This window comes from Carlito syrichta, unplaced genomic scaffold, assembly GCF_000164805.1.
Source record: "Carlito syrichta isolate Samal-C Ts95f unplaced genomic scaffold, Tarsius_syrichta-2.0.1 Scaffold302608, whole genome shotgun sequence".
In the NCBI taxonomy this organism is placed as follows: domain Eukaryota; kingdom Metazoa; phylum Chordata; class Mammalia; order Primates; family Tarsiidae; genus Carlito; species Carlito syrichta.
Window position 1 is genome coordinate 450,818 of NW_007246704.1, and position 12,732 is coordinate 463,549.

The window sequence follows — 12,732 nt, forward strand, 5'->3', positions numbered from 1 at the left end:
ACTGCACTCCAGTCTGGGCGACCGAGTGAGACTCCAACTCAAAAAAAAAAAAGAAATATGAAAAAGATTAGGACAAACCAAATCCTATTACTAGAAAAATGGATTAATAAATATATTTGTATAGAAAGTAAAAGAAAGGAGATAAAATGATAATGTATCAAAATGGATATTATTCAGAAACAAAATGTCTGGAGAAAAAAGTGGTGGAAAATTGTTACAAGCTAAGTTACTTTAAGTTTGAAAATGTATAAGCATTTGTTGTTTACAGATGTATACAGAACTAGTAAAATTGTAAAAATTTTACTAACGATGTACACCAAATTCAGTATTACAGTTTGCACTAAGGAAAGAGAAAAATGGATTCTAGAAGAGTACACCGGAAGCTTCATTTCTTAATCCTCCTGCCTTTAATAAATACAATTTTTTATAAAACACACAAAAGGAAAAATGTTGAGATCTGCTAAAGCTGGTTGGTTAGTATTGAGGTAGTAGTCTTATTATTTTCTGTGCTTTGCATTTTTTAAACTTAAAATTTGAAGTAAAATTGTCCAACAATGCCAATTTTATTGATTCTCAACAGGATCTTACTGACTCAAAAACTATTTTTTTGGCCTATGTCTTCCTTTTTCATTTGGGTACTTACAGTAGTGGTTCTCAAAGTGTAGTCCCCAGACCCACAGCATCAGCATTACTTAGGAATTTGCAATAAAACAAATTCTGAAGTCTCATTATGGTTCTCAAGCTTTACTGTACATCAGAATCATATTAAAACACAGATGGCTAAGCTCTGTCCCTAGAATTACTGACCCAACAGGTATGGCGTAGAACTGGAGAATTTGTATTTTGAACAAGTCTCCAGGGCATGTAGGTGTTGCTGGCATAAGGATCATACTGTAAAAATCATTGATATAGAGCTTTGCACTCTATTTTTAGGATTCAAAGCACCTAATACAGAATATATGATTGGTTTAAAAGCTCCAGAGAACAATGCTATAAACTGCATTCTTGATCCCAGTTATCATTCATGTTAGCTGACTAGCATCTGTTTTTTACAACTTCACAACATATGAGATCTGACAATTTAAGTTCACAAACTTGCCACCATGTGCTTACGCTGACAGTACTGTACAAACAACTCAGCAAGGTTTCATAATCTTAGTATATCAGTGTTTCAGCTATGTTCCTATTGAAGTGTGGTAGTGTCTTGCTGAGTGGTGTTCATTATTGTTGCATGTTTTTGTGTGCCGTTGCGAGAATGTTGGAGCTTGAATTAAAGGAGCAAGCAAACATTAAATTTCTTGTTAAACTTGGCAAGAGAGGAAGTGAAATCAGGAACATGTTAGTCCAAGTTTATGGGAATAATGCCATGAAGAAAACAGCAGTATACAAATGAATTAAACATGTTTCTGAGGGGAAAGTATCACTGATGAAGAGAGGTCAGGATGGCCAGCAGCAAGCAGAACTGACGAAAACATTCATCAAATTATGTGTCAAAATCACTGGCTAATTGAAAAGCATAGCAGACCAAATAAACATTGATAGAGAAACAGGAAAATCTTAACTGAAAATCTTGGCATGAGAAAGGTAAGTGCAAAAATAGTCCTGGAGGAGCTCTTGCACAGCGACAGTGCACCAGCTCACACAGCACTGTTTGTGAGGGAGTTTTTAGCCAGTAAGCAAATAATTGTATTGAATACCCTCCTTATTCACCCAATCTGGCCCCCAGTGGCTTTTGTCTTTACCCGAGATAAAGGAAAAATTGAAAGAAAGACATTTTGATGACATCCAGGACAACAAGGGTAATAGGATGACAGCGCTGATGGCCATTCCAGAAAGAATTCCAAAATTGCTTTGACAGTGGACTAGGCACTAGAGTCAGTGCATAGATTCCCAAGAGGAATACTTCAAAGGTGACCGTAGTGATATTCAGCAATGAGGTATGTAGCATTTTTTCTAGGATGAGCTCGTGAACTTAACCGTCAGGCCTCACATTCTTACCACTAATTCTTAACTTTGGAAAATACTGAATCCTTTGCACAGAAAACCTGATATAGATCTTTAGCAGGTAGGCAGATTTAGAACACCTGTTCTATGTAATAAAAGACCTAGAGACACAGATTCCTTTCTATTAAATGTGAAATGTGAAGAGAGGACAACTTGAAAGGCAATATGCATTCTCCCAGGTGGAAGAAGCTAAAGCCTAGTGCCAGCGCCAAGAGTCTAGAGCAGGGGTCAGCAAACTTATGGCCAGATGGTAAATATTTAGCCTCTGCAGTCCATAAGGTCTGTCACAGCTACTAAACTCTGCTGTGTAGCATGAAATAGGTAAATAAATAAGATAATATGTAAATGAATGAAGCTGTGTTCTTATAAAACTTTATTTGCAAAAACAGGTGGTGCTGGCCAGTTTGCTGACCCAGAAGTCCAGCTTACTCCTTAAAACACTCTGTGACCATAGCAACTCATTTACTCTCATCAAACCTCTTCACCACCTGCAAGATGGAGATTTAACTGCTGATTATTATTTATTATTATTTATGTTAGAGTTAAGATGGTCAATCATGAAACAGAAAAGTGGAAAAAGCATCAAGGGAAGGTACAGTATCGCTGAACTACCCCTACCTAGTATCTTGACCTAGATACCCTGGTCTACAGCAACTACCCCGTTATTCAGTACAGCAGAATATAGCCTTCTGGGACAGTGAGTGCAAAAGAAAAAAGGAATATAAAAACACATACTTGGAAACTAGCCTGAATGGAGATACTGTAGCTTCTAGTTCACCAGCATGTGACCTTGAACAAGTCACCCTACTGTTTTAGTGTCAGTTTCCTATCTATTCAACACAAGACTTGGATCTCTACTGGTCTCTTTTCACCTAAAATTCTGACTCCAGCCTTCTAATTTTCTTTTTTATAATTGTGAATATATTCCAGACTCCTACTGTGAATGTCACTCACTAAAGGAACACAGATATGTAAAACCACAACTTAACATAGTTCTGGCTAAAAGTTACTGTATTTTGCTAATTACATATAGGAAACTAAACAAAAATACCAGTCCCATTTAACTTTAGGTAATCAAGGAAAAAGAGTGTATATAGTTTATAAAGTGGGTTCAAAAAAATAAAGAAAGTGGGTTCAAACTCTGCCTTTATCACTAGTACTGGAAAGCTATGAGGTCATGGATAAGCGACACTTTTTTGGAGTCCAGTTTTCTCATCTTTAAAACACATACAATACATACCCAGAGGACTGTTTCATATACACTCTGTGACATTTTAGCACCTTATTTAGCACACGATGGACACTCATTCATTTAATAAATAAAAAAAGGCTTTATTGTGTGGATATACAGAAAACACACATGGCCTTGCTCTTATGGAGCTCACAGTGTAACAGCAGAGATGGACACTAAACAACTCATTCAAAAAAACATAAGGGCCAGGTGGGGTGGTTCGTGCCTGTAATCTTAGCATTTTGGGAGGCCAGGAATTTGAGACCAGTCTAGACAACATAGCAAGGTCTCATCTCTATCAAAACCAGAAAAAACAAAAAAACCCCTACATTATCTGGGCATGGTGGTGTGTACCTGTAATCCCAGTTAGCTACTCAGGAGGCTGAGCAGGGAGGATTGCTGAAGCCCATGACTTGGAGGCTACAGTGAGCTCTGATCATACCATGGCACTCCAGCCTGGGTAACAGAGCGAGATCCAGTCTCTAAAACAAAACAAAACAAAACACAAATGTTTATAAGTAACTGATCCCAACCAGTAACAGATTTCTTTGTTCCATTTCTACTCCTACTACTTCTCCTGACTAGCCTTAAAAACAACAACAAACATTAATCAACTTCAAGGAAAGAATAACTCTGGGGTGAAAAAAATTTAGACTGGAAGTATAAGAAGGTTTCTCTGAGGAAGTAACATCTGAGCCAAGATTGGAAGGGGAAAGAATCTGGCCTGGCTTGGGGTGGAGGCGGGTGGAAGCAGCATTCCAGGCAGAGGAAACATCCTGTAAGCAGGAACATCTGAAGCCAGAGAAAAGAACAGTGGCCATTTCCATAACTACAAACACACTGTAATTATTTCAGACTAGGTTCTAAAGTGTCCATGACTTGCTAGTAAGATATTTTATTATTCTGTAATACTTTACAAGCAAATTCTTGCTCAGATTATTAGTATTTAACACTCACTGAACTATATTATAGACACATTTGGCTTTCACTGGAGTTCTCTGTGAAGGAGGCCCTTATCTTATTCACCTCTGTATCCCCAAGCTCAACAATGCCTAACATAATGCTTGATAAGTATTTTTAGAATTAATTAATTATAGGGGAGCATGAAATAGGAACATGAAACCATGTAAGCTAACAGCCGAAGTCCTCAGTAATAAGTACTGTTCTTCAGACTGGCTCTTTTGGAGGAGATATATATATATATATATTCAAATGATGTTCCAATGTGCAAGGCAATTTCATAATTTCCTTTTTAAAAATTTTACTTTTACATACTTGGGGGTACAAGTGCAGATTTCTTACATGCATATACTGCGTAGTGGTGAAGTATAGTGGGCCCATCACCTAAGTGGTAAACACTATCCATTAGGTAATTTTTCTTTTTATTTTATCTTAAATATGTGGGATATAATTCAGGATTAAGCATACAAGTGGTCATTGTACAGGTAGTTTGGCCCCCCCTTTGCCTGGTTTGAGATTAGGTAGGGTAATTTTTCAATCCTCATCCCCTCCCACCTATTATCTCCAAAGTCTATTATTCCACTCTACATGCCCACGGGTACTCATTGTTTAGCTCCACTTATAAGTGAGAACATGTGGTACTTGACTTTCTGAGTTATTTCACTGAAGACAGTGGCCTTCAGTACCAATCATGTTGCTGCAAAATACATAATTTCATACTTTTTGATGGCTGAGTAGTATTCTGTGTCTGTCTCTATATATAGACAAACATAACGTTATTTTCAGAATTGTCTTTTAATGGTTGATTTTAGAATCCAATGAGAAATCAGGTTAATTACTTTGTAGCTGCACCTCATTTTTAGGTTAGCCGCTACCGCTATGATGCTTTCCCCTAGCCTCCCAAGGCAGAATGAGGAACACTTTCCCCTAGCCTTCTGGAATACTTTATTCATACCTCTCTTAGGTTTAGCAGGCCATGAAGTTTATTTATCCTTTCATGTCTAATTCCCCAGCCCAACTCTGAGCTCCTGCATGATTTTATTTATTTAAATTATTTATCTTCATCATTTGGGTCTAGTACAGTCTAGTCAGATAATAGGTATCAGGTAAATATTTGTTGGATAAACAAAAAAATAAATAGCCCTTTATCAGGGGAGTGACATTACTCATATGCCCTAAGTCAGAGTTCTTCCTTTCTTGGGAAGATCATCTGGAATTAAGAGGACTATCTCACAACAGCACTGGAAAAGGGGAGGATTTTCCGCCATGCCAGGTAAGCCATAGCAGCCTGGAGATACTGGGCACAACAGATGTCATACCCAGACAAGTCAGAGTTGTGTTATGACAGAATTCTCATTTTGCTTAAAATTATAGTCACTGCTCCTCCTTAGTTGTAAGCTACTTCACCCTTATACTCTGTGCCTCAGTTAACTCAGCGATACAATGAGATACACTCAAATGGTAGTTTTATGAGTATGCATCCCCTCTGGGGCCTAGCAGAGTCCTTTAATAAAACAGGTATTTTATTGAAATTTACTGTTTATAGTAGTTATTTCCATTAAAAGTTCTACTTAACCTCAGCTTTATAAATAATAATATCCTATATGCGTTAATGCTTTTCCTTAAAAAATTTTTAAAAAAATAACTACTATCTTTCTTACTTTACTCTGATAATATCCTTGGCAATGGGACTGGCCTAACTTCTTTGAACATCTAAATCTGAAGTTGACTTACAAAGCTGACCTACATAATTTGGGCTAGGACTATGCTTTTTAGAAGAGCACGTGAGTTTCAATAAAGGAATTTAGAGCGCTCACCTGAGCTATTTCAATGAGAAGCTTAAAGTAGGTCTCCTTACAGTCTAGTCTCTTCAATATTTGTTAGATACCATCAAAAGATAATACTATTAAGGTTCAACTTTTATCACTTTCACTCAGAAAGCTTTTGATTCCTCACTGACTACATATTCAAGTTCAAATTCCCTCTTGACACCTCACGTGCCTTTCAGATTTTACGTATACTCTTTCCCTTCACGTGTTCTGTGCTTAAAAAGAGAACTATTTTATATACCCTACACACATCCTCATGCTTGCTCATCTTCACGCTAATCCTCTGACAACAGTTCACACTAATCCTCTACTTGGTGCTTCCATACCCCCATATGCCTATGCAGTGACCTAGCATTCCATTCAGGGATCAGTTTCTAAAGTCAGCATTTAATAAACTTTGGGTTGACTGGACTCAGTGGCCGAGCCTGTAATCCCAGCACTTTGGGAGGCCGAGGCAAGTAGACTGCCTGAGCCCGCGGGGTCGAGACCAGCCCGGGCAACTTGGCAAGACCTTGTCTCTACAATAAATAAAAAATTAGCCGGGTGTGGTAGCATGTATCAGCAGTTCTGGCTACTTGGAAGGGTGAAGCAGAAGAATTACCAGAGCCCAGCAGGTTGATGTTGGGGTGGCTGTGAGTGTGCCACTGCACTCCAGTCTGGGTGACAGAGTGAAACTCCAACTCAAAATAAATAACAAATAAAAAATACAAATAAAAAAAGCTTTGGGCTGTCAGATCACCTTTGAAAATACCTGAAGTAGTTCATACTGAACAACACTCACAACTTTATAGTCTTTTATAGTAAAATGTACACTTAATTGCACAAGAGGAAAATAATACTTCTACTATGCTACTACAAAAAGGATCATTTCTCTCAGGGCATATAGTTGACCCCATGTTAACTGAATATAGTGGGCCATCACTGCATTTTAATTTCTGCAGTGAGCTACAATCATGCCATTGCACTTCAGCTTGGGCAAAAGAGAGACCTCGTCTCTTAAAAAAAAAAAGAAGGAAAAAAGGTAACATTCTAAATAAAAGTTATGCCAGCAGGCAAATTCTCTGCCAATTCAAATGCTACTTCCTGAGTAAAGTCTTCTGTGATTTTCCCCAGCTCCAGGTCACCTCAAGAGCCTCAGAACTACAACTCTGCCTTTGTCATGGCACTGACTTTATTCTACCATGTGCTAAGGGTAAAAGTTGATGTCCACTTTAACAACTCTTGGACTAAAGATCTCTTAAGGACAGAATCTGATTTATTGTTCTGGCACTGACCATGTGACCTTGGGACAGTTACTTAACTTCTCTGAGCCTCAGTTTTTTCAGCTATAAATGAGAGTATAATATAATAAAGCAATTCTGAGTATATATCCAAAGCAACTGAAAGTAGGGTCTCAAAGAGATCTTTGTACAACTCATGGTCATGGCAACATTATTCATAAGAGCGAAAAGGCAGGTGCTAACTAAATGTCTACTGATTGCTGAATGGGCTAAACAAATCAGCCATTTTTAAAACAAATTCCTACAATTCCCTGGAGATCACAAGATGGGAGGACTGTTTGAGGTCAGGAGTTTGAGACAAGCTTGGACAACACAGCAAGACCCCATCTCTATAAAAAATAAAAAATAAATTGGACGGGTGTAGGGACCCACCTGTAGTTCCAGTTCCTTGAGGATTGCTTGAGCCTAGGAGTTCAAGGCTATAGTGAGCTATCGACATGCCACTGCCTGGGTAACCTCAAAAAATAAAAGTAGTATATCTGTACAATGGAACTGCATTCAGCCTTAAAAGGGAAGGAAACTACAATATAGATGAACCTTGAGGACATAATACTAAGTGAAATCAGCCAGTCACAAAAAGACAAATTCTGCACGATTCCACTTAGATGAGGTATCTAGAATAGGCAAACCCACAGGAACTGAAGGTAGAATGATGGTTGTCAGAGCTGGGGGGAGGAAGAAAGGAAAAGTGGGGAGTTGTCGTTAATGGGTATTAAGAAGTTCTAGTAAATAGTTTCACAACAGTGTGAATATACTTAACACCATTGAAACGGATACTTAAAAATGGTTAAGATGGTAGGTTTTATGCTATGTGTATTTTACCACAATTAAAAAAAGAGAGATAATAATACCAGTCTCATAGGATTATGGTAAGGAGTAAAGCAACATACATAAAGCACTTGGCAAAGAAACTAGCACATAGTATGTGCTTAAGTAGCAGTTGTTCTATGTAAAACGTACTTTTTCAGTACTATAATTATAATGGGTGTATATGTGTTTACTCACATAATATTATTTTATACATACTTCTGTAATTTTCATAAACCATTTTAGCAACTTAATGGCCTACATAGAATGTTACCTACTGCACTTCAGTTTTACTTAGCTGTCCTCTTATGCATATTACTAGACCAAATGGGCATTTTTTTAACAAGCTGTTATTTTATTTTTTATAACAGGAGAACAAGTGATTTGAAGATATAAGAACAAATCTTTAGGAAAGGATAATGCCGGTTTGGCATGGTGGCTCACAGTCGTAATCCTAGCACTTGGGAGGCCGGGACAGGAGGATCACTTGAGGCTAGGAGTTTGAGATCAACCTCGGTAGCACTATAGGACCTGGCCTCTACAAAAAAATAAATATGGTGGAGTGTGCATGTAGCCACAGCCTCAGGAGGCTAAGACAGGAGGAGAACACTTGAGCCTAGAAGTTTAAGGCTGCAGTGAACTACAATCACACAATTGCACTCCAGCTTGAGCAAAAGACAGACTTGGTCTCTAAAAAAAAATGAAAAGAAAAAAAAGGTAATGTTATAATAAAAGTTACACCAGCAAGTAAATTCTCTGCCAACTGTTAAGCATCTGAGAGTTTAAGCGGAAAAAAATTCAACACACTTTCACAGAGATGGTGTCTAGACTACAGTCTGGGGGAAATCAAGGCATGTTGTACTCCTAACTACTACTATTCCTAAATACTAGCTCTACAGGGAGAAATACTACTACCCGTTGAGGCATGTTAAGCTAATATAGTCATGGTTTTCCTACTCAAAAGGAGAAAATCACTTAATAAGGCACCTTCAAAAAATTACAGGGTTCTGTGTTACACATGTGCGTGCACCCCCCCCCAATTTTACCTGTCTTGTCCTTATTCTCCTAAGTAACAGATTCTTGACTGTTAGCAGGGTACATACCTCCACCTGATCCTCCCAATGAAAAGACAACATTTCTCAGCCTCCCTCATCGTTAAGGTGGCCAGTTGATTAAGTTCTGGCTAATAAAATATAAGCAGGAGTTATGCATGCCTTTAAGAAAAATGTTTTGATGGAAAAGAGCACCCCTTATCCTTTTATGCCATTCCTCCATCCAGCTGCATGGAACTGGGCCCAGAAGAATCACCAGTAGCTCAGAATCATACGCACTCCAGTCCTTCCCAGGCCCACAGGTTTCACACAGCTGACTTCTCACAAGAAGAGACTAGAGGCAACTACCATTCCTACAACTCCCTGGAGATTCAGAACACACAGCTCAGAGACACATCTCTTTCTAAAGTCTCCCTCTCTAGTCAACACTAGCAAAAAGAACTCCTCTCCCCATTCCCGACACTGCCTAAAGAAAAGTTGTTAATGGATATGAAAAAGTTCTGGTAAATAGTTTCATAACAACATAAATATACTTAACACTATTGAACTAGCTCCTACAGAACCAATAACAGTCCGGACAATCTGAAAATGTCTCATGGTCTCTAGCCCTGAGAATAAAATAGAAACCATCCACCTACCTGTCCTACTCTGTGAGATGTGACGTCCAGATGAGACAAAGGATGCAAACTCATTTCAGCTTGCAATGGCATCAAAATACAAAAGGGGTTAATGATAATTAGAGCTGCAGTCAAGGAAATGTAGAGTGGCTGGAACACAGGAGTCTTCTGGGAACCTACTCTGAAGATATCCTTATACAATAGTACAACGATATATGAAGTTCACTGCAGCAATACTTGTAACACTTAAAAGTAACATTAAATATGAAGTAGGGTACATGCATATAACTAAATACTACTGAGTCAATGAAAAGAATCAGATAACCAACAAAACAAGAAATGAAGAATGTTAGTATATCAGTGACATTATGGTGGTAACTGCCAGAACAAAAACTAGAAGTGGTTAAAAGGAGTCACTTCAACTTCTAGTTAAATGAGACAATGGCAGAAACAAAGATTATAGAAAAGACAACAGTGGATAAGCCATGTCAACACACTTGGGAGATGTAAGGCACAGGCAGGAGTTTGCAGAGCAGAGAAAGTAAGATATCACATGCATGTAGACAGGTGGACACCTATGTGAACAGTTCAAACCCCACAACCCTGTGGAAAAGCTCAGGACTTGGAGACTTAAGGAATGTGAGAGTCTCCAAACCTGGAGACAGTCACAAGTGGGGCAAAGACCAGACATGGTGGCTCACGCCTGTAATCCCAGCACCTTGGGAAGCTGAGGTGGGAGGATGGCTTGAGGCCAGGAATTTGAGACTAACCTGGGTAACATATACACAAAGGACCAAGAATCAGAATGGCATCAGACTTCTCAACAGCAAACTTGAAAACTAGAAAACAACAGGGTAATGCCTTCAAAATTCTGGGAGAAAATAATTTTTAATCTAAAATTCCATACTGAGTCAAACTATCAACTTGTATGAGTAGTCTACATAAGGGTAAGAATAAAGATTTTCAAACATGTAAAAACGTACAAAAATCGGCCTCCTTTGAGTGCTTTCTTAGAAAGTTCCTAGAGTTAAGACTCTACCAAACAAGGGAGTAGAAAGGAAAACATGGATCCAGGAAATAGGCAAAGGTGAGTCTCAGAAGGCCTAGAGAACAACTAATCCAGCCTCCAGCAGGAGACAGAGCTTATGAGATAGATGGCACACACACACACACAAAAAAAAAAAAGAAAAAAAAGGAAGTGTGTTTAGCCATCTGAGAAACATAACTCAGACAAGTTTTGTAAGTCTGTTAAGAGTTTCATAAGAATTAGTAATAACCAAATAGAAAAATTAATTAACTAATTGGTCAAGACCAGATCTGTAGTTGTATACTGTCCTTGTCTCTAGTGAATAATTAAAAATAACCGCTGAATATCGGTTTAACACATAATTGTGACATATCTATACTGTGAGAATGAAGGATGGAAAATCGAGGATGTGGTAATGTATAAAAACGCAGCATAAAAATTCTCATCTTCTAAAATATGTCCACAAAAGATATAAACTGATAAACCAGTGAACAGTAATATAAACAACATTTAGAAATGAAGATAAACAGCCAAGGAACAAAATCTAAAAATTTTAGGAAGTAAAATTCCAGAGTGGAGTAGGAGAATATGTTTGTGCTAAAAAAGCCTTGTAGTAATCTTGATTTTTAAAACCGATGTTTACAAACTACTCTACTAAGTAAACAAAACAAAACAAAACAAAAAACAACAAAAAACTGGTTGCCTCTGGAAAGGGAGACTATATGAGGGACTGGGGTGAGAAAACTTTTTTTTCCATTTTGTTCACTTTTTTACCACTTGAATTAAAAAAAAAATCAGATGCACGTGACTTTTATAATTTAGGAAAGAAAGAGACATATTAGATAGTTCCATATATTGTCACAATCTAGTCAAAGGTAATAACAAGTGAGGAAGAAAGAAAGATTTAAGAAATTCCAAAGAGAAAATCTCTAAGATTTGGTGACTCGCCGTGTTGTATATATAAACATCAAAAAACCCCACAAAAAACCACGAAACTAAGTTACGGAAAATCTACCTTCAAGATACAGTAATTGATTTAATAAATTACTCAGTGTAAGTTAAATTTGGAAAGCTTACTATGTTATTACTATTATTTTGCCCAGCAAACCAAGACAGCAGCTACTTACTCTTTTCTTTAATTAAGTGCAAATGGTTAAGAAGATGCTCATTTTTACTACTGATGTTATACATCCATTACAGGTCTCTGACCAAATTTTTTCTTCGATAGAGTCAACGTTGTTTTAAAAGATGAAAGTTGTTCATTATAAGTTTGGCACTGTAACACTAATATCAGGACACAATGTGAACCCCAGAAGACCCCTTCGTTTTTGAAAGGACTACTCCTGAGTGACCTTTCGCCATCCCTAGACGGAAAACGGCTCCTCTGAAGCAGCTCCTGAAAACCAGGACTCGCTGCTTCCTCACCTGATGTGAGTACGGTGCCCACGAGGGTCACCAAGTAAGACCTGCCGACAGCCCCGGGGACGCACGTCCCCACTCCGTCCTGCTCCTCCTCCCGAGCCCGGTCCTACGGGGCCCACCAACAAGAAGGACGCAGCGAGGCTGGCGGCAGGCGGAGCGGCGGCGCCCTACCTTGACTCTCCTCCGCTTCCTCCCCTTCTCCTCCCCGGGAACCTGCTTCTCGCCTTTCTTCCTTTTCTTCCGCTTTCTGTCCTTGTGTTTGTCATGGTCGTTTTTGTCTTCGAAGAGGCTGGAGTCGTGCCCCGAGCTGCCCGTGGACAGCTCGGTGACCTCGTTCCCTCCTACTTTGAGGACCAGCTTCAAAGGCTTCTCCACATAGTCTAAAGGAAAGAGAGAGCGCCCGGGTTAGCCAGGGCCCGCCGGGCGGGGCCGGCACGCGAGCCGCCGCACGGACGCCAAGCGCACAGGCCGCGCGGCCTCGGGGTGTCCCGTCGAGGCACCTG

At 38.9% G+C, this 12,732-nt stretch overlaps 1 protein-coding gene across 1 annotated transcript in view; it reads right to left on the reverse strand.

Annotated features, from left to right (window-relative positions):
- Positions 1-12,732, reverse strand: part of BRD7 (bromodomain containing 7) — a 48,120-nt gene that overhangs the window by 28,838 nt on the left and 6,550 nt on the right. The window contains exon 3 of the mRNA XM_008057020.2: positions 12,401-12,616. Coding sequence (XP_008055211.2) covers positions 12,401-12,616 — 216 coding nt within the window. The remainder of the gene's footprint in view (positions 1-12,400; positions 12,617-12,732) is intronic.